This window comes from Amblyraja radiata, chromosome 24, assembly GCF_010909765.2.
Source record: "Amblyraja radiata isolate CabotCenter1 chromosome 24, sAmbRad1.1.pri, whole genome shotgun sequence".
Lineage (NCBI taxonomy): Eukaryota > Metazoa > Chordata > Chondrichthyes > Rajiformes > Rajidae > Amblyraja > Amblyraja radiata.
The window spans coordinates 10,289,842-10,317,028 of NC_045979.1; the positions used below are offsets into that span (position 1 = coordinate 10,289,842).

General features: G+C 42.6%; 1 protein-coding gene across 1 annotated transcript in view; it reads left to right on the plus strand.

The window, feature by feature from the left end:
• The window catches only part of def6 (DEF6 guanine nucleotide exchange factor), a 126,858-nt gene that overhangs the window by 18,308 nt on the left and 81,363 nt on the right, over window positions 1–27,187 (plus strand). The window contains exon 2 of the mRNA XM_033042407.1: window positions 21,023–21,163. Within this exon, the coding sequence (XP_032898298.1) occupies window positions 21,023–21,163 (141 nt within the window). The remainder of the gene's footprint in view (window positions 1–21,022; window positions 21,164–27,187) is intronic.

A 27,187-nucleotide genomic window follows, 5' to 3' on the forward strand; every position in this document is an offset into this window, starting at 1 on the left:
AAGGGTGCCTTTCTGTGCTTGTCCAGTGTGTAATGGAGACAAGAACATCAGCATGAGAAAGCATGTTGTTGCACATAACACATGTTTGAAGAGTGTACTGCCCAAACAATATGAGACTTTACTAAATTCACTGGGGTGTATATTCCTCACCAATTATTTTTCCTAAAACTTCATTTTCATAACTGGTGAGCGATCACTTGTAAATATTGATACACCACTGGTGGTACACAAAATTGCTGGAGGAACTCAGCGGGTACACCACTGAATTGCCTTATCATGAGATTCCATTAGTTTAACCAATTTCAGTTCAGACAGAAGACGAAGTCTTAGTAAAATTATGAAGAAGTTGAAGAATTTACTATTTAGTCTTTGCTAGCGCAGTGTGCAGTAGTATGCCCACTGTTCCAGTTTGTCTATGGTCACTCATTGTGGTTCCAGTAGAAGAACATTTTGCAATTTGTTTAATTTTGTTTCAGTGTAAAAAAGGTTTTACTGCTTTCCTGTTCATTTGTAGAGCCAAGTTGGTTTCCTTAAGGAGTTCATTCAACCGGATATTCCGCAATTGGTCCAGACATTCAGCCAGAATGAAGTAATAGCTGAGCCCTCTCCAGAGGGCACTGGTGTCATTGAATACTGGTCAGCTGTGGTCTCCATTGAACCTCTCATCAGCTGCATGTAATCAGGTGGAAGAGAACATGTTGAAGTTTCATATATTGGCCTGAACTGCTGCAATCAAAGAATCATCATGCATTTATGTGTGATTACCACTGCTGTTAGTTAACTTGTGTTATTCCAAAATACATAGCATGCATTATAATATTTTATCAGCTCGTGTTTAGCTGCCACTCAACATCATTTTAAAGAAATAAACTTATTCTCTGGTGATTCTCAAATTGTTGCTTGTGGGAATTAGCTATGGATAAATTGACTGCCTCATTTCCTATGTTGCAATAATGATCACACTTCTGAAATACTTTCATGCTTCTATTGCATTTTGGAACAGCCTGAAATGCATCTTTCTTTAAAAGGCATTGTGATATTCTGTGATAAAGGTATCTATGCCTCCTCGTTCCATGTGCAGCCTTGGCATGGTGAACTTATGGTCAACATCCTAGCTTGGTGGGACTGTATTTATCTGATTTTTCTCTTGCCCATCCAATCGTAGAGAATCATCAGCTATGGCTCTCTTCTGATACCTGTGTTTGTGTCATTTGTCTCCCAAGGATTTAGCTTACAAATCTGTTACCCAACTCCTGTTTCTCATTTACTAGATACTGTCTTTTGAAGACGGACAAGTTTTCACTGTATGCTGATTGCACCCCAATCCATCTCAGTACTAACTGTCTTGAACCCTTCTCTCTAAATTGTAAGAATGTCTGTCTAACATCCAAAACTGGATGTGTGGAAATCTCCTTCAACCAAGTTCTGGGAAAACTGAAACCATTCACTTTATCCCTCATCACAACCTCCATTATCCTATCTATTGACGTCTTCAGTGGAGGCAGGAGGAGATCATCTAGCTGAGATGTCACTAAAGCCCTGTAAAATGTTCAGTGAAGCACCTTCAATCATTAGATAAAATTGGAGTCCAATCTTAGTTTTGTACTATAATGACTTTGCAATGAAGGCTGTCTTTCCATTTTCCTGTAACTCTTGCTGTACTTTGAGGATTTTATAAAACAACGCATCAAGCTAACTGCGCAAAAGTTAAAGCATCGTACTTTTCCACATTACCTGTCATCATTTTGTCTAGTTACATAACTTCTCAATGCCCTTTCAAAACGGGTAATTTTTTGACTTACGAAAGCAATATGTTCCTGTAAAGCTTAAAGAACTGCAGATGCTGGAAAAATCGAAGGTAGACAAAAATGCTGGAGACACTCAGCGGGTGAGGCAGCATCTATGGAGTGAAGGAATAGGTGACGTTTCAGGTCGAAACCCTTCTTCAGACTTCCTGTAAAGCATTTCCTTTTCAAATTTTCATAAATCATAAAGTTTGGCTGAAATATTACGTGCATTTTTGGTATAATTTGTTTCTATGCAGTGACAAATACCTAGGAAAATCGAAATATGTATCCAAAGATTCAAGGGCATGGTAAAAGATTTCTAAATCAAACATTATCCAGTTGCTGTAGATGTCAACTCAATCTATACTTTCTGCACTTAAAGATGGGTATTATGCCTTTTTTTTATTTTAGAACATCTCAAAACGCCAATCAATCAATGAAACACTTATAAAGTGGCATTACAGTTGTAATGTAGGAAATTTGGTAGCTGTTTGTAGTTTTTCTTTGCACAATTCGAGAGCATTGCCACTTTTCATTTCACTGCACATCTCGTATGTGTATGTGACGAATAAACTTGACTTGACTTGACAATATACACCGAGCAAGTTCCCATTGCATATAAAGACTAGACCATGTTCTGCGATGTTTATCGGAGGATGAACATCGGGCAGGTCATAAGCATTAAGTTTGCTACTTTTTGAAGTAATGCCAATAGATCTCTATGTCCCTCTGTGTGACCAGAGTAGGCCGTGATTTTAATACCTCATTCAAAGAATGGCATCTACAGCAGTACTACAGGCTTGATCCAGCATTGCACTAACCTATATTACCATGCTCAAATCTCCAGAATGGAACTTGAAGCCACAACCTTCTGACTCCGTGTCAAAATCCAAGTAACCTGCAGCTGCGATTTAATCAAAATAGTTTTATTTTCATTAGCTCAGCTTACTAGTCTAGTTCTATGCTAATGCACACCCATTCATCTGAGTCTGCATTAGTCTGTCTGCTTCATGATTACACTTGAGTGCTTCCTTTTCTTCAGCCTCTGAGTCACAATTTTAAAATTATTTTTGTCACTCAATTTCGTTGCTTTTCGAAGAAAAGTTATTTCTGATGCCAAATTTAGCATCAGAAATAACTGATTTTTTAAAAAAAACATTGCATTACAAGTTATCATTCCAACATTTTACCACATTTTTTAGTTCTGATGCAAAGAAATGGGGAGGTGGGAGAATAAACGAGTTCGGTATTCCGAAAAACGCAAGGAATCGTGGGATTTATCAAAGGTCGAACGCTATAAATAAAAATCGAACGAAGCACTGTAGATTGAGTGAATATAGTTTGGGTCCAATTTGTTTTTCTTTTTTCAGCGGGAGATTGGGGGGGGGAAGGGGGGGAGACTGGACTGGCTCTCATCTGCAGAACCGCGCCTCATCCGCAGCCAGGATCGAACTCGTGTCCCCGGCGCTGCAAGCTCTGCCGAACCGCCACTGGACCGTCACCGTTTTTTCCACCCCCCCCACTCGAGTGTCCCATCCCCGCCCAGGGGGGCGGCCGGAGATGTCCAGACCAATGGGACACCGGCCCCAGGCCCACCGACAGCACTGAGAACCCACAGGCCCACGCCAACACCAGCCCAACCCCTCTCCAACTCCAGAGGAACCAGATGGGCCGCTGCGGCGACAAGTGCCAGTTCGACCACGGCCTGACCGAGCTGCCCTCCCTCAGCCGACAACCCAAGTACAAGATGGAGCCGTGCCACACCTTAAACACCACCAGCTTCTGCTCCTATGTTTCCCGCTGCCACTTCATCCACAACCCCGAAGAGGAGCGAGGGCCCCGACTTCGCCTGCTCAGCCTCCTCTGGCCCGGCGTTAGACTGGGCCGCGCTGCGGGCGGCCTTCAGCCCCAACCTGGAGTTGAAGCTGGCCCAGACTCTAGGCTTGGGGCTGGGCAAGGGAGGGGGAGGGGAGGGGGAGGGGAGGGGGAGGAGGTTGCTGCTGCCGCCAGCACCACCATCACCAATAGCACAAGCGGGCGCCCGGCCTGCCCATGGCCGGCAGGAGCCCGTCCGCAGACTCTCTCACTGACCAGGACGACTCCAGCAGCATCTGCTCCGAGTCGCCCGTCTTCGAGCAGGGCCAGCCGCTGCCCATCTTCAGCAGGATCTCGGTGTCGGACTGAGGGGAGGGGGGTGGAGGTGGAGGGCTGCCAGAGAAGAGAGAGTTTGGGGAAGTGCTCCTGGAGGACTCGAGGAACTTGGGAAAGATTAGTGTCTTATAGGAGTCTTATAGGAGACATGTTGGTTGCGTAGGGGGTTTGCAGTGGCTCTCCAAGCCTACCACCAGTGGAGAAAGTGGAGAAAATGAGTGCCGTCTGTGAATGCGTGCACTTTGGGTGAATCTGCCATACAGGTAAATGGTTGTGCCCACATGTGGGCTCCCGAGGGCTTAGTGCAAAGTAGATGGCCTACTTCCCTTGGGTATGGAGTTTGGATGAACTCCTAATGCAACATTGAGCAGCAGGATGAGAGATGCAGCATCAATCAGCAGCCACATCAGTCTTGCGTGATCTGAATCTGGCAGCTGAGAATGACTACAACCACTGTGGGCAGAGTTCTCCGGGCCCCTACGGCTATATGTGGGTTGCAGTAGATCACAAACCTCAGCAAAGGATGCAGTTTGAGTTCTGACCTATAAATAAGTATCGTTTCGGGGGGGGGAACATGGCGAGTAAAAGTTGGTGGTTCTGAGAGTAAATAAGAACAGTCTTATTTTAAACCAATGAGATTGAAAAATCTTCAGAGTGGAAACATCCTCTCCACATCCACTATCCAGGCCTTTCACTATTCAGTAAGTTTCAATGAGGTCCCCATCATCCTTCTAAACTCTAGTGAGTACTGGCCTAGTGCAGTCAAATGCTAATTATAAATTAACCAATTGTTCATGGGATCATTCTCGTGAACCTCCTGGACCCTCCAATACCTGCACATCTTTCCTCCGATTTTGGGCCCAAAACTGCTCAATACTCAAAATGCAGTCTGACCAGTGACCTTATAATGCTTCATCATTACATCACCGTTTTTATATTCTCGGCCCCTTGAAATGCTAGCATTACATTTGCCTTCCTTACCACCAATGTCCCAGATAGAACAATTAAATCCTTACTTGCTGCAGCACAACAGAATATTACACTGCACATATACACTGTAAACAATATGATAAACGAGAGAGAAAAAAAAGTTCAGTGTGTGTGTGTGTGTGTATATATGTATATATATGTATGTGTATATATGTATGTGTATATATGTGTGTGTGTATATATATATACACACACACATATATATATATATATATATATATAGACATATATATATATATATATATACACATATATATATATATATATATATATATATATAGACATATATATATATATATATATAGACATACTCACAAGTACACACACACACGCACAAATATACATTCTCAAAAAACAAGCAATAGTAGTACAATAATAATAGTCTATTGTAGTTCAGAGCTTATTTGAGGTTGTAGTGTTTAATAGCCTGATGGCTAGAGGGAAGAAGCTGTTCCTGAACCTGGACATTACAGTTTTCAGGCTCCTGTACCTTCTTTGTGATGGCAGTGGTGAAATTAGTGTGTGGCCAGGATGGTGTGGGTCTCTGAACTTGCTGGCTGCATTTTTGAGGCAGCGATTTCGATAGATCCCTTCGATGGTGGGGAGGTCGGAGCCGGTGATGGACTGGGCAGTCTTCACAACGTTTTGCAGTCTTTTCCACTCCTGGACGATCAAGGTGCAGAACCAGGCCACGACGCAATTGCATTAGTGTGCTGGGTCCAGCAAAGATCTTCGCAAATATGTACGCCCAGGAATTTAAAGTTTTTAACAGTTTCCACCACCTGTTGATATAAACAGGATTGTGGGACCTCATCCTTCCTCTTCCAAAGTCCACAATCGGTTCATTGGTCTTACTGATGTTGAGAGCCAGGTTGTTGTGCTGGCACCATTTGGTCAATCGGTCGATCTCACTTCTATATTTTGAATCATCACCATCTGTAATTCGTCCAATAACGGTGGTGTTGTTGGCGAACTATGTATAAACACGACTGTAATATCTACATGGTGAAACTAAAATGTGTAAAAATGGCCTTTATTAAAATCTGACTATGTGCACTTTAACCACATGTGATGTTTTTCTATTACAAATCTCAAATTGTGGCAAATAAATAAATGATGGGTTTTTGTCCCAAACATTATAGAGTGCACTGTATGATCAGTTGTTCAGCAGAACTCCATTGGTAGCCTGCAGTACCATTCTGCAAATTGTATTCCCCAGAGCTCTGGCAGATTCTCAGAGAAATGTCATTCATGGTCTAATGTAAAGCTGCCTGAAGGGCAAGGAGTGGCTCTGTTTTAATTGGACATCAACTAACAGTATTAGTGTAGATGTTTATGGCTCTCTGCAAACATGGGATCACAGACTCTCCAGTTCCCTTGTTGGATACGAGGTTCCCTTCTGCACTTGTCTGATAGTCAAGCCCACTTGAACAGAATTAGTTATGAACGCAAGAAATATGGAATGCCTGACAGTGTGTTAAACCTGCTTACAATAAGCCCTTGTGACATAAATTCCTTTGCCAGTTCTCCTACCTCCAGAGTCAGAATGTGTTTTATACTAAGGTCAGCCATTATATTAAGGCCATGCAGTTCCAAGTCACATTCTATTAGTTTTCATTACCAGCTTAGTGTGCCTTTGCAGGAGATTTGTGGCAAAATGTTAAAGGAAAATTAACAGAAATAAACTGTTGTGGCTTTAGCAAACTCCAGGTGGAGCAAAGGATCTGGAAGGAAGTTTTTCGGAAATGTTTCACAGGATCTGGAAAGCCTGAGCTGCAAAGGTGGTGGAAGCTGAGGCAATGCATAATTTAAAAAGGAACTTTGGACAGGTACATCAGGGGGAGGAGGAGGTTGAAGGTTTGCAAACAAAATCCAGAAATGTAGTACTGAAGAAGACTGCTTTTTCAAAGGACCACTAGGCACGATGGCTACATTTCTATCAAGTGCATAGATTTTTGGGAATGATAATTGACTTTATTTGAATGATGGTACAATCCAGAGCAAGCAGGATCTGTCATCCTTGGTGTAGATGAAATGTGACCAATTTCAATTAATGCTGGTGAAAGAGAAACAATTTTGTGTGAACTGCGAATGTTTTGTGTTTGTAACTTTGTTCATTTTGTTAGTGGTCAAAGAATCTCCACTTTAGTTCAGCCAACTTCAAGTAGGGAATTTGAGGGGGACAGAGAGTCCTTGGTGTATAATTGTAAGGATCTGAGAACAGGCCAGCACCAATGAATAATCAATTACATGGATAATCAACTGAAATGTGTAAGAGTGGGTAAGTTATGATGCAACTTCATGAGGGAACAGCTGAGGTACTATGTGCAGCTCTATTCACCATAGGAAACATATGGAGGGTGCAGAGGAAGTTACTTAGATACATAGAAACATAGAAAATAGGTGCAGGAGGAGGCTATTCGGCCATTCGAGCCAGCACCGTCATTCATTGTGATCATGGCTGATCGTCCCCAATCAATAACCTGTGCCTGCCTTCTCCCCATATCCCTTGATTCCACTAGCCCCTAAGGTCATCAGTGATTTTCCTGGGGAGGAGTGCTTTAGCTGTGTGAAGAGTTTGGATAGGCTGGGTTTGTTCTTCTCCAAGGAATGGAAAATTCTAGGTCAAGTGATGGAAAATTGGATTAATACAAATGATGGCCTGGACACAGTGGGTCTTGAGGCCTGTTTTTGTGATAGACAATAGGTGCAGGAGTAGGCCATTTGGCCCTTCGAGCCAGCACCGCCATTCAATGTGATCATGGCTGATCATCCACAATCAGTACCCCGTTCCTGCCTTCTCCCCGTATCCCTTGACTTTAAGCTACCTTTAAGACCTCTATCTAACTCTCTCTTGAAAGCATCCAGAGAATTGGCTTCCACTGTCTTCTGTGGCAGAGAATTCCACAGATTCACAACTCTCTGGCTCACAAAGTTTTTCCTCATCTCCGTTCTAAATGGCCTACCCCTTATTCTTACAGTGGCTCAGTTATCCTCTGAATTAACTTGGATTTGTGCATTGTGTGTGTTTAAACAGAAGTCGCCCATTAGCAATGAGTGACATTTTTTTCTCAACAATAGCAAGTGCTGTGAGTTGATAGCTACCTTTGGCTGGGGACTTTGATAATTCAGCATGGACAATTTTTGATCTTCATTTATTCTGGTAGTCAAAAGATGTTTCCACAAAGCATTGAATGGCTGATGGGTGGAGTAAGTGACAAGGGCTAGAGGTGAAAAAGAGGCAACACGTGTCCTTATCTGACACATCTGACACTCTTGTCTCCTTTTCATCTTTAGCCTTTCTTACTTGCTCCACCAACCTGCCTATCAAATCAACTTGGGTCGTAATGTTAATAGACTTTAAAAATGCATAATATTGTGTTTGGTGCATTTTCAAAGTTGGTTCTACGCTGCTCCGAAGTGCTGGTGGGTTTATTTTGTGATGTGTTTACGTAATCGAGAGGGGATGTGGAAACTGGTTTTTCCAAATTGTTCCAGATGACATTTTGCAAGTTAAAGCTGATAAAAAACTCTGAAGAAATTCAAGAAGTTATGAAAACTGACAGCTTTGTCGTCATCCAATTAACGGCAGTTAATACGTAGTAGAGGAAGTGCAGGGCAGGAAACCAGCTTTGTTGATTATGAAATGTATCATCTGCCCATTTTTAATAATTTTCTATGCACTTTAGAAATACAATTATAAAAGTGATCTTCATTTTCTTGTTGGAACTATCTTGGAGGAAGTTTAATGAGCAATGTATACAGATTGTGGACCTGTATGACCTGTGCACATTTTAGCATAGACTTGCTGTTTGTTCCTACGTGACCCAGTGATCTTATCATGAATTTCCTGTAAGATCTGATGAAATGCACATGATGGAAAGAATGGCAGCACGGTATTTCTGTTTCTCGATCTGTACAATTTAATATGTTCAAATAAATATCCTATTTGCAAGTTGACTTAATATCCTAAACGTTGAAACATTTGCCTGAATAAAATTCGATCTTTGAATGAGTTGGTGAATTATTTTTTAATCTGGCTTAATTAGAACATGAGAGGAAATGTTTTCAAAGTTCGATATATTGCTATGGAGATACAGGAGACTGTAGATGCTGGAATCTTGAGCAAAAAAGACAAAATGCCGGAGGAACTCAATGGGCTGGGCAGCATCTCTGGAGGGTAATGACCAGATGATGTTTCAGGGCAGGACCCTTCGCTAGACTGATGGAATGGAGGGGAGTAAGCTGGTTAGCGGAGGTAGGGGAGGTGCAAAATGTAGAAACAAGGAACTGCAGAGTCTGAAGAAGGGTTCCATCCCAAAATGTCACCTGTCCATGTTCTACAGGGAATGCTGCCTGACCCACTGATTTACTCCAGCATTTTGTGTCTTTCTCAGGGGAGGGGCAAAAACTGGTAAGTGCTAGGTGGTTACTGTGAAGAGGGGTAGTTGGCAGGCAGGTGGAGATAGTAACAAAGGTTAGAGGTGAAATGGAGACAAAAGGGTGTCAGATAAGGAAAGAAGAGGAGGAGTGAAATGTAAAACATGGAGAGAGGGATATGGGTGGAAGGGGATTGGGGGAGAGGAAAGAGGGGGGAATAAAAGGGAATTGGTGGTCTCTGAGGAGGGAGGTTTGGGAGATGAGTGGAAGGAGGAGGAGAAAGAAACAGGGTGGCAGAGGTGGTGGGAGAAAGATGTGGGTGTCGGGGGTGGTGGGAGAAAGGTGTGCACATGGTGGGAGAGGTGTGAATGTAACCACTGTGGGGAACACAGTGGTGCAGCTGGTAGAGCTGCTGCCTCACAGAGCAAGAGGTTTTGGTTCGACCCTGACCTTGGGTGCTCTCTGTGCGAAGTGTGCACATTCTCCCGTTGACCGCGTGGGTTTGTTCCGGGTGCTTTGATTTCCTCCCGCATCCCAAAGATGTGCAGGTTGTAGGTTAATTGGCTTCCGTAAATTGCAATCCAACTTGTTTGAATTCAGGTCCTGCCCACAAATCCTTTAATTTCTTCCAACTTGAGGCACAGCACCAACTCTGTTGATGACTTCCTGCAACTCAGCTGACAGTTGTCCTTCTTCTGGAATGTGTCCATTGGCCCCATCCTCTCACTCGTATCACATTAGGACCTCAGGCGTACGTATGATAACAAAGGGATTAGTGTAGCCCATTTCTCTCGAACACGTTGGAGATAAGGAGGAATTTCTTTAGTCGGAGAGTGGCGAGTCTGGAATTTATTGCCACAAATGGCTGTGGAGGTCAAGTCATTGGGTATTTTTAAGGCACATTCACAGATTCGTGATTAGTACGGGTGTCAGATGTTATGGGGAGAAGGCAGGAGAATGGAGTTCAGAGGAAAGGATAGATCAGCTATTATTGAATGGTAGAGTAGACTTGATGGACTGGATGGCCTAATTCTGCTCCTATAACATGAATTGATTGCCTTATTGTTTGCCTTATCATGGAGTTTGAGCATGATTTATTGAACAGATTAGAATTCTTTTCTTTCTCAATCAACATTATCAGAACCAGGTCATTCATCATGTTGCTATTTTGGGGGTCTTGTTTTGAACAGAATGACTTCCATATTCACTGTGATATCAGCAGCTGTTGTACTTTAAAAAAAATTGCGGCTGAAGCAATGAGAGTGAGGCCTAGATGACAAGGAATTAAATATTAGCTAAAAAAAGACAATTGATTTGTGGAGAAAGAGTGAAGCTCTTGTGGAAGTGGAATCTGAATAAGTATCCCGACTTTAAACGTCCCCTGTTCATGTTCTGCCTGACCTGCTGAGTTACTTTGTGCCCTAGAGGGAAGCTATTGATTGGCTAATTCACACTAGAATTTTTTAAGCAAACAATTGATGTAACATTTGACACCGATGTTACACATTGGTGACGTTGATGTCTTGCAATGTTGGATGATTTGATTAGTACGGGTGTCAGAGGTTATGGGGAGAAGGCAGGACAATGGGGTTTGGAGGGAGAGATAGATCAGCCATGATTGAATAGCGGAGTAGACGATGGGCCGAATGGCCTAATTCTCCTATCACATGATCTTATGATGATTAGTTGCCTACATTCCTGAGGATATTGACTGGTAGAGCTACTGGGTTCAAACCTGGTTTGTGTGGAATCTGGGAGAGTTGATGGGAATGTGAGGAGAAGAACGTTGATAGGATTAGTGTAAATGAGCATGGCATTTGTTAAGGCCTGTTTCTATGCTGTATCTCTCAATGACACTGTGATACATGTGGCATATGTTACGGGGCACTTGTGCCAAAATGTTGTATTCATTCAAACTAATGCACAGCTTCTCAGCAATTTGCAGAAATTCTGTTAAATTATTTTCCACCCATGTCTGCTTGGTTGTTTTTGCAATGAAAGCCAATCTCTACAATCAGTATTTAAACTTTCTTGGTTAACTAAACCATAGTCCATTCTCCAATTACGGTACCACATTTATAGTTGCATATCCTGACTCTACCTATTTATATCTCGAATTACGGTACCAAGTTATGTTGTAGGAAAGAACTGCAGATGCTGATTTAAATCGTAGGTAGACACAAAATGCTGCAGTAACTCGGTGGGGCAGGCAGCATCTCTGGAGAGAAGGAATGGGTGATGTTTCGGGTCTGCAGAAGGCTCCCACCAACTCCCCTGACATCAGTCTGAAGAAGGGTCTCGACCCAAAATGCACCCATTCCTTCTCTCCAGAGATGCTGCCTGTCCTGCTGAGTTACTCCAACATTTTATGTCTACCCAAATTATGTTGTGTTTTAACTTTCTAACCTGTGTGCATCTAAATAATATCCATGTAATGTGGCATGCGACCTGCAGGCACAAGCAGGGAGTCGGGCTAAGCATAGCCCCATTATCACACAAAAGTGTGAAATTATGTTAGCTTGCAAATACCTGAACTGTATAACATTAAGGACACATGTGCCCTTCACAAAGGCAGCATATTTATATGCCTGGACATAGTCACAGAGACATAGACATGTCTCTTCAGCATGGAAACAGCCCCTTCAGCCCAACTCCTCCATGCCGACCAAGATGACCATCTAAGCTGGTCGCATGTCCTGCCTCTACCTGCTTACATGTGAATAGATGGGTTGAATACCTATATGGATGACCAACCAATTACTTGTTGCAGTCCAAAAATGGTTACAGAAATTGCTAAAAGCATACATCTGTAGAAAGAGAAACAGATTTGAAGGTTGAAGACCCCTCATTAGAAGTGGGAAAGTAAAAAGAAACAGAAAGTGGGACCTGGCAAGTGTTTCCAGCATTTTGTTTATATTTCAGGTTTCCAGCATCTGCAATTTTTTTTGCTTCACAACCTTTGTTGCAGACCCACTACTGGCCCACCAGCCGTACAGTTCTTCCCATGTTTCAGACAAGTTCAGGATTGGACAAGGCTTTGTGCAGCCAACCAGTAGTTTGGTCTTCCAGAAAATCCCATGTTTGGTAAATAAACAAGTTAATAGATAAATACCATTGAGTGAACAGAGTACTCCATCCCTTCTGAAACTGGTCCTATAACTGCAGTAAGAATCAAGATTCAATGTAATTGTCACATGTGCCAATTAAGGTACAGTGAAGCAAGCACCTCCCTCACATCTCTTTCCTAATGTGTTACTACTCCAGTGCCCTGTGCATCAAGACATCTAAAAATACTTATTTTTGGAAAATTGTTGACTGTGTATAACCTAATATATGGTGAAGTCAAGCTGTGTGGAAACCCAAAGAATGCCAGAAATAGGTTGGATGTAAAATGAGTGTAAAATCTATTCAGATTTTTTTTTTACACACAGTGAATATTACTGCTTGGTCTGGAAGAAACCAGACTGACACCCTTTCATTTACAGAATCAGCCTAGGACAGAAAGTCTGAAGTAGTGTCTTGACCTAAAACGTCACCCATTCCTTCTCTCCAGAGACACTGCCTGTCCCACTGAGTTACTCCAGCATTTTATGTCTATCATCAGAAATGTAGTACTTGAAGTACGATCTACTGGATTTTGAAGTAACAACTACTGCATTTTTTAAGTCTTTAAGATCATAATACTTAATCATTTTGCAATCTTTAGAGAAAAATGTTTAATTCAAAGTTTTGTTCTATTAGTACTATGACACAAGTAGAAACATTGGCTGTTGCTTAGTCGATAGACTTTTTGAAATATGTGTGTGATGCTTGAGAAAATCAAAGATCTGCAGATGCTGGGAAAAAACAGTCGGTAACTCAATGACAGTGGAAGAGGAAACAGTCAGTGCTTATGGTATGTGACCCTTTGTCAGAACTGGAATAAAGAGATAAGAGGGATCCCGATCTGAAATGTCACCTAACCATTATCTGAATCATCCTACCACAAACAGAGAGCAGTGCTGAACTACTATCAACCTCTTTGGTGACCCTCGGTCTATCCTTGATCAGAATTTGCTGGCTTTACCTCACACTAAACGTTATTCCCTTATCATGTATCTATACATTGTAAATGACTCGATCGTAATCATGTATTGTCTTTCTGCTGACTGGATAGCACGCAACAAAAGTTTTTCACTGTACCTCAAACCACGTGACAATAAACTAATGAACTAATGTACACAAAAATGCTGGAGAAACTCAGCGGGTGCAGCAGCATCTATGGAGCGAAGGAAATAGGCAACGTTTCGGCCTGAAACGTCACATATTTCCTTCGCTCCATAGATGCTGCTGCACCCGCTGAGTTTCTCCAGCATTTTTGTGTACCTTCGATCTTCCAGCATCTGCAGTTCCTTCTTGAACTAATGAACTAAACCTCCACAGATACTGCCATTGTTACTCCAGCACTTTGTATTCAGGTAGAGAGATGCAAGCTAGTTTTCAGCAGGAAGGAAGGGTGGGGGAAAGATGTTAGAACAAAGTGAGTTTCTGGTGACAGGGTGAGTTGAAATGACTCAATGGGGACAGTTATCAACAAGTTCAGCTACAAGGCCTGTGAATTGGTTGTTAATGCTCAGATGGTGGGACTTACCCAGCAGGTTAGGGTGTCGAATGAGAAAGAAGTTTGAGTGTTGCAATTTTCTACCTTCCTTTTCCTTAACATTTACATGTTATTAGAAGAGGAATGGGTGTGACAAATGCCATAGGTGAACCAGTGTACTGTTTAAATCGTAGAACACATCAAAATGAACCACTTGTGCATTAACATTATAACATATAACCATATAACAATTACAGCACGGAAACAGGCCATCTCGGCCCTACAAGTCCGTGCCGAACAACTTTTTTCCCTTAGTCCCACCTGCCTGCAATATAACCATATAACAATTACAGCACGGAATATTTTGTTGTGTTTTTTCCCTTGGTGCACTTTGCATTATAAAACTGGAATGAATCCTATGTCCTATTTTCTTCTTAATTGTAAATCCTGAATTGTGATGTGAAAACTGAATGTGAATGATTGCTCCATATTTCCTCATCATTACATAGAAGATGGTAATTTCAGCCCATCATGTCTCTCCCATTCCTCCAGTATTTTTTTCCGCAATTTATTCTCCCCACATTTAGTCAATTCACGGCTAAATCATAAGCTAAAACTAAAATCACAATTAGTACATAGGTTGAATGAATGAATGAATGAATTAGCCAGCCCTGTAATTAATTAATTGATTAGGTTAGATTAGATTAATTGATTGATTGCTTAATTGGCTCTTTATGACCCTTCATTGAAACTTGTTGCAGTTTGTTTGAAATATTGGCATGAGCTTTGAAGTCAGCACCAGACCAACTGTACTTGCCTCAACTGCAAAGATCTAGTGGCCCTTGTGTTAAGAATTCCCCTTTTTGGATATCTGATGTTTCCAGGTTCAATGGAATCACCTGATATTAATCGGTTGGCATGTCTTGTGGGCTGAATGGACAGTAAATAGAACATAGTACAGCACAGGAACAGGGCCTTTGGCCCACAGTGCTTGTGCTGAACATGATGCCTATCTGAACTGATCTCGTCTGCCTGCACATTATCCATATTCCTCTATTCCTTGCACTTCCATGTGCCTATCTAAAAGCCTCTTCAACGCCACTATTGTATTTGCCTCCACCACCACCCCTGGCAGTGTGTTCAAGGCCCATACCACTCTCTGTGTAAACAAAAAATGTGCCCCGCACATCTCCAATAAAAAAATTCCCAACTCTCCTTGTGGCCATTCCATTTAGTATTGGACATTTCCACCCTCAGAAAAAGGTTCTGACTGTCCACCCTATCTACACCTCTGTGATAATTTTATATATATCTGTCAAGTCTTCCCTCAACCTCCGAAGTTCCAGAGAAAATCAGCAAACAAATGTTTTAATTAACAATCAAAGCACATAGAATGTTAAATAAATATTGTGATATAGATGTATGATTATAATAAAGGTTGCAATATTGTAAACCTTTATATAATAGCATAATTTTGAAATGATCACCCAAACCTTGCTATAAACATTTCCTATCTTCAGTAAAGCAGTATTGTAGTCAGTGCTTCTAAATCATTTCAATTTATTTTCTTTCCTCTGTTCTCTCCAAATTTCTGTCCTAAATTTAATATAATTCCCGAGAAATTTCTGTGGGTCATGGTAGCAGCTGTACATCATGTGGATGGGGACGCAATAATTGCATTACTTGCCCTCACCAATGGAAAAGAAGATGGAAGCATCGTAAAAGAATCTCTGCTCATTTCGCACAACCGGCTAATTCTCATTTTTAGTTTCTGTTTAAAATATTGTCACCGAAGGAGATTGAATCTGAACATCAGAGAGTGCTGTTTTATAACTGATGGGACTTTGATACTTTTCTCTTATTTCACTATTGGAATCATCAAAGATCAAGTACGGACTGAAGCATCCCCAATGCACCTTGTATATGAAAGATGGAATAGTAAATGTATTAGATTTAATATGAGAAAGACATTGAAGAATGGGGAATGGCTGTCCTTGTGGTTTTCATTTTAAGAAGAAGGTTTTATAAAACACGAGTCATCATTTGTACAAATTCCAGTTATCAAACCACATGAATCTTTCTTTAAGAATTAATACCTTCCTTGTAAATGTATTGCTGCAGTGCCCTCCATAATGTTTGGGACAAAGACCCATCATTTATTTATTTCCCTCTGTACTCCACAACTTGAGATTTGTAATAGAAAAAAAAAATCACATGTGGTTAAAGTGCGCATTGTCAGATTTTTATAAAGGCCATTTTTATACATTTTGGTTTCACCATGTAGAAATTACAGCAGTGTTTATACATAGTTCCCCCCCCCCCCATTTCAAGGCCCATAATGTTTCGGGCACAGCAATGTCATGTCAATGAAAGTAGTCATGTTTAGTATTTTGTTACATATCCTTTGCATGCAATGACTGCTTGAAGTCTGTGATTCATGGACATCACCAGTTGTTGGGTGTCTTCTCTGGTGATGCTCTGCCAGGCCTGTATTGCAGCCATCTTTAGCTTATGCTTGTTTTGGGGACAAGTCCCCATTCAGTTTTCTCTTCAGCATATAAAAGTCATGCTCAATTGGGTTCAGATCGGGTGATTAACTTGGCCACTCAAGAACTGACCATTTTTTAGCTTTTGAAAACTCCTTTGTTGCTTTGGCAGTATGTTTGGGATCATTGTGTTGCTAAATGAACTGCCGGCCAATGCGTTTTGAGGCATTTGTTTGAACTTGAGCAGATAGGATGTGTCTATACACTTCAGAAATCATTATGCTACTACCATCAGCAGTTGTATCATCAATGAGGGTAAGTGAGCCAGTACCTTCAGCAGCCATACATGCCCAGGCCATAACACCTCCACCACCGTGTTTCACAGATGAGGTGGTATGCTTTGGATCTTGGGCAGTTCCTTCTCTCCTCCATACTTTGCTCTTGCCATCACTCTGATATGTTAATCTTTGTCTCATCTGTCCACAAGACTTTTTTCCAGAACTGTGGTTGCTCTTTTAAGTACTTCTTGGCAAACTGTAAAGCCCCTGTCCCACATGACCTAATTCATGACCTCTGCCCAGTTTGCCCTTGACTCATACTCGCAGCATGGTCGCCACTAAGTCGTAGGAGGTCGTAGTAGGTTGTGATGCTAGTCATAGGTACTCGTGGCATCAAGTAGGTCGCGGAGTTTTTTCTAGCCTGATTAAAAATGTCCACGAGTTTTAAAAAAAAAGGACAGCATGGAAAAAATCAATACTTTTTACTCGTAGGTAGGTCGTAGGTAGGTCGTAGTAGGTCGTGATGCTAGTCGTAGGTGGTCGGAGGCAGTCGAAGGTAATAGCTCCGGGGTGAAAATAAGGTCAGTAGAAAAAAATTATTTAAACAGCAGAACGTCACCTCTGTCACTCCAAGGCATGTTCATTCATAGCTGGAGAGTTTTTTGGAGAGGACACTTGTGTTTTAGAGATGGCACCAAAAAGGCAGCAGCACAGGGGGAGGGCAAAACCCTAAAAAAAAAAAAACGGCCAAGCAGGTGTTGCCCACCTAAGAGGAGGAGGGGCAGGAGGTGATGCCACAGGAGGTGATAGTGCAGGAGGAGGTAGCCCTGCATGAGAGACCACTGGAGGAGGAGACCAGGGTGGTAATATGTCCCCACCACCACCCCATCCTTCACTGCCTCATTTGAAGGCAGCAAAGCAGCCCTTTCCCCTGTGTATGACACAGCATCAGAGGCAGATGCCCCATTGGTGGTGAGGGAGGGCTGGAGGAAGGTTATGCCCTACACCTTCACCAGGCAGCAGGAGGGGGACCTTGAGGAATGGTTCCAGCAGATTGCCATCCTGTACGAAAAGGAAAATAAGGGGGACAGGGACAAGAATGGCATGCTTGCCATCCACTGCCCCACGTGTGCTTAAAGTTCCATCTTTTGTCAAAGCCCAGCGCCACTCTCTTCCAGTCATCTGGTGTACTGGGACAGTCCATCACATCATCTCCATTCACCCATTGAGACCTCTTCTTGTGCTTCCTCGTCACCCTTGCTCTTCCCCTTCTGCCTTGGCTGCTGATTCAAGAGTTACTGCATACAGCAGTATAACGTACATGGTCGGCCAGTCTTCAACATAGACGAAGGATGTCGAAGGAGGTCTTCAACATAGTCGTGGGAGGTCGTAGACATAGTCGTGGGAGGTTGTGGGTTACCGCGACCTTGATTTATTAGGTCGTCAGAGGTCGTGAATGAGGTCGTGAAAGTAGGGCAAGGGCTTAACCTGGCCATCCTATTTTTCTGGCTAACCAGTGGTTTGCATCTTGCAGTGTAGCCTCTGTATTTCTGTTCATGAAGTCTTCCACACATAGCTCCTGAATCCATACATTCCACACATGGCTCCTGAATCCACACATTCCACACATGGCTCCTGATCTGTAGGACAGGTGTTTTGGGATTTCTCTTTATTATAAAGAGAATTCTTCTGTCATCAGCTGCGGAGGTCTTCCTTGGCCTGCCGGTCCCTTTGCAATTAGTAAGCTCACCAGTGCTCTCTTTTTTCTTAATGGTGTTTCAAACGGTTGATTTTGGTACGCCTAAGGTTTGGCTGATGTCTCTAACAGTTTTATTCGTGTTTCTCAGTCTCATAATGGCTTCTTTGACGTTCATTGGCACAGTTTTGGTCCTCATGTTGATAAACAGCAATAAAAGTTTCCAAAGGTGAAGGAAAGACTAGGTGCTGAGAGCTCACTTATACCTGCATTAAGGAGGCGTTTAAACACACCTGAGCGATTACAAACACTTGTGAACCCATGTGTCCCAAACATTATGGTGCCCTGAAATGGGGGGACTATGTATAAACATAGCTGTCATTTCTACATGGTGAAACCAAAATGTATAAAAATACCCTTTAATAAAATCTGACAAAGTGCACTTTAACCACGTGTGATTTTTTTAAAATTACAAATCTCAAATTGTGGAGTACAGAGGCAAATAAATAAATGATTAAGTCTTTGTCTGCAAACATTCTTTTCCTCAGTCGGCCAACAAATAACTGGTGCTTGAGATCTCTTGATGGATTCTGTGAATGTTACTTGTCTTCACTGAGAAGTGACACTAGAGACGTGGAAGTGATGTACATTTTCCAGGCTCTTGCCATGGATTTTGAATCATTGGGGGAGGTGGGGCTGATGGTGGTTGTATGATGTGGGTATATTGTTACAGCATATGTATCTTCAGGTACGTGATTTGAAGCCTGTTCTCTGTGCCGAGTGTGCCCATTTGCAAACACTATACTGGCGGGCAATGAGTTTTGAGGCATTTGTTTGAACTTGAGCAGACAATTGAAGCTTTGGTGAGTCTGTTCTGGGATGGAAAACACAAAAGCTGAACTGACTCTTGTTAATCTTGTAGGCTCACCATTCTCGCTGGTATCTTGTAGGAGGTAAAGTGCATTATCGCAGTAAAGAAGTTTAGGAAGAGGATTAGAGACTTGCTCACTATATTTGGTGGCTGGTTACAGCATAATACAAGGAGGGACAGCTCGTTAATCTTTATCTTGCTTCCTTGCTCACAGAAAAAAAAGTGCGATGGTTTTACATTCTTCATTTCCAGCTTTGCATAAGGATACGAGAGTTTAAAAGTTATAACTTTTAGGAAAGACAGAACATGTTCTCCGAACGCATTTCCTGGAAAAATAGTGGGGGCTCACCTACTGTATTAATTTAAATGTTTAATAGAAGGTTGGATAGACATGTAAGAGAGAGATACTTACATGTCACACACAATAATGTGAGATAATGTGAATAATGTTCAAAACTTAAAGTTCATATTAATAAAATGAAATTCAGCAATTGCCTTCAAACTGTATGATCCCGTTGCAAAATCTTTACTGTAGATTGCAGCATCAAATTATTGCAAAACAAAATTGCCTCTCTGGAGCGTGGCTTTGAATGAAATCGTTAAAGCAAGATCACTGGTGTTGTGATGCAGTAAAGCTGGATACCTTGTATGTTAATTGATCTCGAGTCATGATCTCACAGCCGCACGAGCAGGGAAGTGAGATATTTGTCACTTCTGTGGCACCTCGTCTCTATCTAATTGAATCTTCTGCAAGCAATTGAAACTCTGCATAAATGGCCTATGTTCCTGATGATGAAATGGAATAGATTTTAAACTTGTCACATGGATGTAGAATTAACTTTGAACGTTGACTGCACATTATAGAAATGATTAAGAAAGAATTGCAGATGCTGGAAAAATCAAAGGTAGACAAAAATGCTGGAGAAACTCAGTGGGTGAGGCAGCATCTGTGGAGCGAAGAATTGGGTCAAGACCCTGCTTCAAACTGAATTCTACTGGCAATCAATCCAAGATGCCTACTTCTTTCTACGATGCCCAGCTTCTGTGTTGCTTATGCTCCTGATGATCCCTTGACTTTCTGTTGTTCTCCTGAATGATCTGGTGAATGCACCACTAGCTGCAGAACCTCTCTTTCTGCACCTAATCTTCCTGTCTCAAATTCACTTCCTGTCATCTTTCTTTCAATTTGGCTTCCCTTGCTCTGGATTCAGGAAGAACAGGCTTTCATTTACATAGCACTTATCTCAACCTCAGGATTGTGCAAAACACCTTACACCTTATGTTGTCAGTGTACTGGTTTTCAGGGATGCAGCAGTTCATTTGTACATAAACATTAATGAACAAAGCTGGTTGAAAAATCTGCTTGGTACTGGAATAAGTCTTCAGGGTTTGGTGCTGAGAGATTTTTGACGTCCAATTGACAGGATGGTCCTCTCTCTGTTTACGCTCTAACTGAAAGTAATTCCTTGTGTCTGGCACTATGTCAATGGTGTCTTTTAAAAAAAATCTAAATATTGTGCTGAGAGCTAGCCTTGATTTCCTGAACCTGATGTGCAATGTTATCGCTCAGTGACTCGTGACACTGTGAATTAGAGAGCAGTGCATAGATACTGACTTTTACCACAGAAGACTAGCAGGTTTGCTGTAATTGAACCAGCGCTGATGCCAGTTTGAAGGACCCTATTCCTTCCATACACTGCTTGTTGCATTTGTATTAAGGATTCTTTGCAAAGAAAGGTCCTGGTTGAGTTTACTGCAGAAATGAAAGAAACATAGTAACTTTGTGCATGTTATTGTCTTTCAGGTCTTGTCTCATAATCTGTGTACAGTGTTACATATCCCACATGACCCAGTAGCACTTGAAGAACATTTCAGAGATGACGATGATGGACCTGTCTCTAGCCAGGGCTATATGCCTTATCTCAATAAATACATCCTTGATAAGGTAATCATTATTTAACCAAATGTTGCATGCATGTTTTTTTTATCTCTGTTTAGTCTTAACGTTTAGATTTTTTTTCATGCCCTCAATCCAGGGGAATGGGGAATCAAGTGTTATTGTACTGCTGGGCTTGGATGCAAGTTTAGTTTAGTTTAAAGATGCAGCATGAATTCAGGTCCTTCAGCCCATCGAGTCCACATTGACCATCGATTAGCCCTTCACACTAGTTGGATGTTATCCAATTTTCTCATCCATTCCCCACACACTGGGGACGATGTACAGAGGGCATTTAACCTACAAACCCAGTGGTGTAGCGTGGGGGGGGGGGGGGGGGGGCAGAGGGGTGGTTGCCCCGGGCGCTAAATTTTTAGGGGCGCAAAAAAATAATTGGATAATTTTTTTAAATAAAATGGCAAAAAAAATTGTTCTAAAGGCACGCTGCACCTCTTTAGCAGCCTTCCCCTGAATTATTGTAATAAAATGTAAATTTTTTTTGCCATTTTATAATTTTTTTTATCTAACAATTTTTTTGCGCCCCAAAAAAATGTATCCAACAATTTTAACCAACCAGCGATCTCTGCGCCGAGGCCACTGCCACTGTCCCAGCCGCCGCTGTCGTCCACTGGGCCCGTGGTCGGGTCGAGTGGCCACTGTCGCCGGAACGTGCCCCAGCTCCAAGTTCTGGTCGCCGCTGTCCCAGCTCCGAGGCCAGGTCGCCGCTGCCGCTGCTCCAGCTCCGATACCGTGTGGCTGCTGCCGCTGCCCCTGCTCCGAGGCCAGGTCGCCGCTGCCGCTGCCCCCGCTCCGAGGCCAGGTCGCCGCTGTCGCTGTCCCAGCTCCGAGGCCAGGCTGCCGCTGCCGCCGTCCCAGCCGCTGCCGCCGCCATCCCAGCTCCGATGCCGGGCGGCCGCTGCCGCTGTCCCAGCTCCGAGGCCAGGCCGCCGCTGTCAAAGCCGCCGTTGCCACTGCCCAGCTCCGAGTTCTGGTCGCCGCTGCCACTGTCGCCACTGCTCAGCTCCGAGTACTGGTCGCCGCTGCCGCTGTCCCAGCTGCCGCTACCGCTGCCCCAGCTCCAAAGCCACCATTAGGCCTCGGCGCAGGCGGAGACGGGGGATACGACAAAAGAAGTCGCATCCCCCGAAGGAAGAGACCAAAAACCGCTAATGAGGAGGCGCAATAATTTAAACTGCCCCGGGCGCGCAAAACCCACCCTACGCCACTGTACAAACCCACTGGTCTTTGCAATGTGGGAGGAAACTGGAGCACACCAGGGAAACCTGTGGTCACAAGGAGAACATACAAACTCCACCTGAGGTCAAGATTGAAATGGAGTGCAATGCAGGAGGGGACCTTCTTGGCCGAAGTTTGATCACGTTGTCCACAATTGTTTGCATGATGTGATGAATGGTGCCCTCACTAACAAGAGAAGTCTAGATATTAATGGTGATCCCTGGGATCTCAGTAAATATGTTATTAAGGCTAGTTAATCTTTTTATATTACCTGCAAATAATTTTGGGGTTATATGAAACTCAAAATGTTACTGCTAATAGAAAATAACTTTTTTATTAGATTTAATTTTTGATGTGTTTTTGGCTAATGTGCTCAGGGACAAGGAGATAGAGGAAATGTGCAGTCATGGCTAATGATTTGCCTTTAAATATTCTCAAGATACTTAGCCATCAGTTGACATGATGGTGACCTCTCAAAAGCTCATCTTCAATAATTTATCAAAAGTCAATGCTAGGCTAATGCATTGAAGTGGTGAATGGTACTGGAAACTATACATTGCAGAATATCCAAAGGATGATGTGACTTGCACAACATATCAACAGTTTTGTACATGGATTTACTGCTTGGTCATGAATGAAGAGAGATTAAAGGTGTTTGTGGGGCTGGCTGTGGTAGTGGTTGAGTGGGAGAGATCACAGCTTTGGACGGAGTGAGAATGAAATCTTGGAGATGGTGTGAATGTTTATACATAGTCAAGGCACCATAATGTTTGGGAGACAGCAATGTCATGTAAATGAAAGTAGTCATGTTTAGTATTTTGTTGCATATCCTTTGCATGCAATGACTGCTTGAAGTCTGCGATTCATGGGCATCACCAATTGCTGGGTGTCTTCTCTGGTGATGCTTTGCCAGGCTTGTATTGCAGCCATCTTTAGCTTATGCTTGTTTGGGGGGCTAGTCCCCTTCAGTTTTCTCTTCAGCATATAAAAGGCATGCTCAATTGGGTTCAGCTTGGGTGATTGATTTGCCACTCAAGAATTGCCATTTTTAGCTTTGAAAAAGTCCTTTGTTGCTTTAGGAGTAGGGTTGGGATCATTGTCTTGCTGTAGAAGGAACCGCCGGCCAATGGGTTTTGAGGCATTTGTTCGAACGAGCAAATAGGGTGTGTCTATACACTTCAGAATTCATTACGCGACTACCATCAGCAGTTTTATCATCAATGAAAATAAATGAGCCAGTTCCTTCAGCAGCCATACATGCCCACGCCATAACACCCCCACCACTGTTTCACAGATGAGGTGGTATGCTTTGGGTCTTGGGCAGTTCCTTCTCTCCTCCATACTTTGCTCTTGCCATCACTATGATATAAGTTAATCTCTGTCTCATCCCCAAGACCTTTTTCCAGAACTGTGGTTGCTCTTTTAAGTACTGCTTGGCAAATTGTAACCGGGCCATCCTATTTTTGCAGCTACCAAGTGGTTTGCATCTTGCAGTGTAGCCTCTGTATTTCTGTTCATGAAGTCTTCTGCGGACAGTGGTCATAGACAATTCCACTCCTGAAGAGTGTTCTGTCTGTCGAACGGATGTTTGGGGATTTTTCTTTATTATAGAGCGAATTCTTCTGTCATCAGCTGTGGAGGTCTTCCTTGGCCTGCCAGTCCCTTTGCGATTAGTAAGCTCACCAGTGCTCTTTTTCCTCTTAAGGATGTTCCAACCATTTCATTTTGGTAAGCCTAAGCTGATGTCTCTAACAGTTTTATTCTTGTTACCCAGCCTCATAATGGCTTCTTTGACTTTCATTGGCACAAATTTGGTCCTTATGTTGATAAACAGCATTAAAAGCTTCCAACGGTGATGGAAAGACTGGAAGAAAGACTTGGTGCTGAGAGCTTTTATACCTACCTGAAGGAGGCAATTAAACACACCTGAGCAATTACAAACTTGTGTCCCAGACATTATGGTGCCCTGAAATGGGGGAACTATGTATTAATACAGGTGTAATTTCTACATGGTGAAACCAAAATGTGTAAAATTGGCCTTTATTAAAATCTGACTCTGCACTTTAACCGCATGTGATTTTTTTTCTGTTACAAATCTGAAATTGTGGATTACAGAGGCAAATAAATAAATGATGGGTCTTTGTCCCACACATTATGGAGGGCACCGTAGTTTCCTTCCACCTATGAAGGTTTTTTTTAGCTCTTTAATTCTGTACGGCCCATTCCAGACACTTGAAATCTAGAGTCTCACATGGTACAACATTTTGCAGTGATGACGTGCAAAAGTAGTTATTCTGCCATGTACTGTTGTTTTAAAATGACATTCCACCTGTCAAAAAATTTCTTGTCAGTGTTTCGACCTGTTGGAGCAGATCTTCCACAATGCGCTTGCAGAGATGTGTATTTGCTGAGAGTCTCAGTGCTGGAATCTCTAGATTGAGAATGTTGTGGCCCTGAAACGAGTACCTACTTGTCTTTCAAAGTGATCTTCACCCACCTCATTCAAGATTGGAATTTCCTTTTCACTTTGCACATGTGTAGGTTGTTAGAAGAAATATTGACTGCTGTAAGTTGGTTTCTGATAGTAAAATGGTTGAAGCATATTATTCAAGAAAATCAATTTCTTTGTGCAGGATTAAGTGAATGGATCGTTGAATCTCCTTTTAAGTACGTTCTTTGGTTCTATTTCTAGCTCGAGTTTAACTGACTGGATTGCCTTTGCCTACATCTACATTTTCCCCCTGGCCACTCCTTGAACTAGTGCTTTCTGCATTCATAACACAATGAGTCAAGTTTCTGCTGATTTCCCTGCTATGATTCCTAGTCTTGGTCTCCCACAAGCAGAAACACTTTCTCGACACATTCTATCAAACCCTTTAACTATCAAAAGTTCACCCTTCAGCTCTCTCTCTTCCAGAACGTCAGTCCGTTCAGCCTTTCCCAATAAATGTATCCTTGTTACTCCTTGAATGGAGTTAATTGTACAGAATATTTGAACCTTGAGGCAAGTAACTGAGACAGACTTTGTATGAAGCAGCATGAGGCTCAAAGACAGAACAAGGAGCATTTCTTTAATATTTGGGTCTCCTGTAGTATTTTGGCACCGATACATTTTACCTCAGAATATTGCGACTTGGTTCATGTCCAGAATTTGCATTGTCAACAAGTTGTATATAAAATCATCAGGGGAATAGATTGGGTAAATGCACAGTCTTTTACTCGGAGTAGGGGAATCAAGAACCAGAGGACATTGGTTTATGTTAAGAGAGGAAAGATTTAATAGAAATCTGAGCGGCAGCCTTTACAAACAGGGTGATGGGTATTTGGAAAGAGCTGCCAGAGGTATTTGAGACAGGAACTATTAAAAAGCCATTGGACAGGTACATAGTTAGGTAATGTTCAGGGGGATATATGGCAAACGCGGAATATCTTGTTCGGCATGGGCAAGTTGGGCCAAAGAACCTGTTTATTTTAGACTTTCAGACTTTAGAGATACAGTGCACAAACAGGCCCTTTGGCCCACCAGATCTGCGTCGACCAGCGATCCCCGTACACTGTGTAGGAAGGAACTGCAGATGCAGGTTTAAACCGAAGATAGATCCCCGTACTCCAACGATGTCCTACACACTAGGGACAATTTTCCAATTTTACCAAAACCAATTTGCCTACAAACCTGTACGTCTTTGGAGTGTGGGAGGAAACCGGAGAAAACCCAGGGAGAAGGTACAAACACCGCATAGACAGCGCCCATCGTCGGGATCTCACCTGGATCTCTGGCAACTCTACCGCTGCTCCTGTGTGCTGCCGTTTATGTGCTGTATGACTCTGACTGTGCTTGGTGGTACTGTGAAGCTAATGGAAAGTGAGGCTAGTCGGCCCAGCAAATCAATTCAAATTATAAAATAGATTTATAAATGGATATTTGATCTTTATTGAAAAGCTGATGCAAATTTGAAGTAATCCATCAGTTGAAATGACTGATATTTAAGACATTTGAAATGTTATTGCATATTATTCTGGACCTGTTTGACTTTCAGGTGTGAGTTTTCTTGAGCTAAATGGCCTGTTGTACACCTGAAATGAATTTTAATATGCCCAAAATATGTTTTTGCTGTCAAATATATTTATCAATATTCCCCATTCTGAAGAAGCAAGGTGTGGAAGATATTCACGCCATTTTGTCAGGGCAAAGCACACTGATTCAGCAGTAGGATTGTCCACATCCAATCTGCATGGGTGGTGACGTCCTGCTAAACGTTTTGTTCTATTTGTTTTGTAAACGGCTGTTGGGTCCTTTAAGTACGGGTTTTAACACAGCTCCAAGATTCCAATTAGGATTAGGGTGGGATAGGGACCCACAATCCCGTTTATATGGTGGAAAGGGTCAAGAACTTCAAATTCCTGGGCGTGCATATTTCCGAAGATCTCTCCTGGTCCCAGCACACTGATGCAAATATAAAGAAAGCACATCAGCGCCTCTACTTCCTGAGAAGATTACGGAGAGTCGGTATGTCAAGGAGGACTCTCTCGAACTTCTACAGGTGCACAGTAGAGAGCATGCTGACCGGTTGCATCGTGGCTTGGTTCGGCAACTTGAGTGTGCAGGAGCGGAAAAGGTTGCAAAAAGTAGTAAACACTGCCCAGTCCATCACCGGCTCTGACCTCCCCACCATCGAGGGGAGCAATCGCAGTCGCTGCCTCAAAAAGGCTGCCAACATCATCAAGGACCCACACCATCCAGGCCACACACTCATCTCTCCGCTGCCATCAGGTAGAAGGTACAAGAGCCTGAAATCT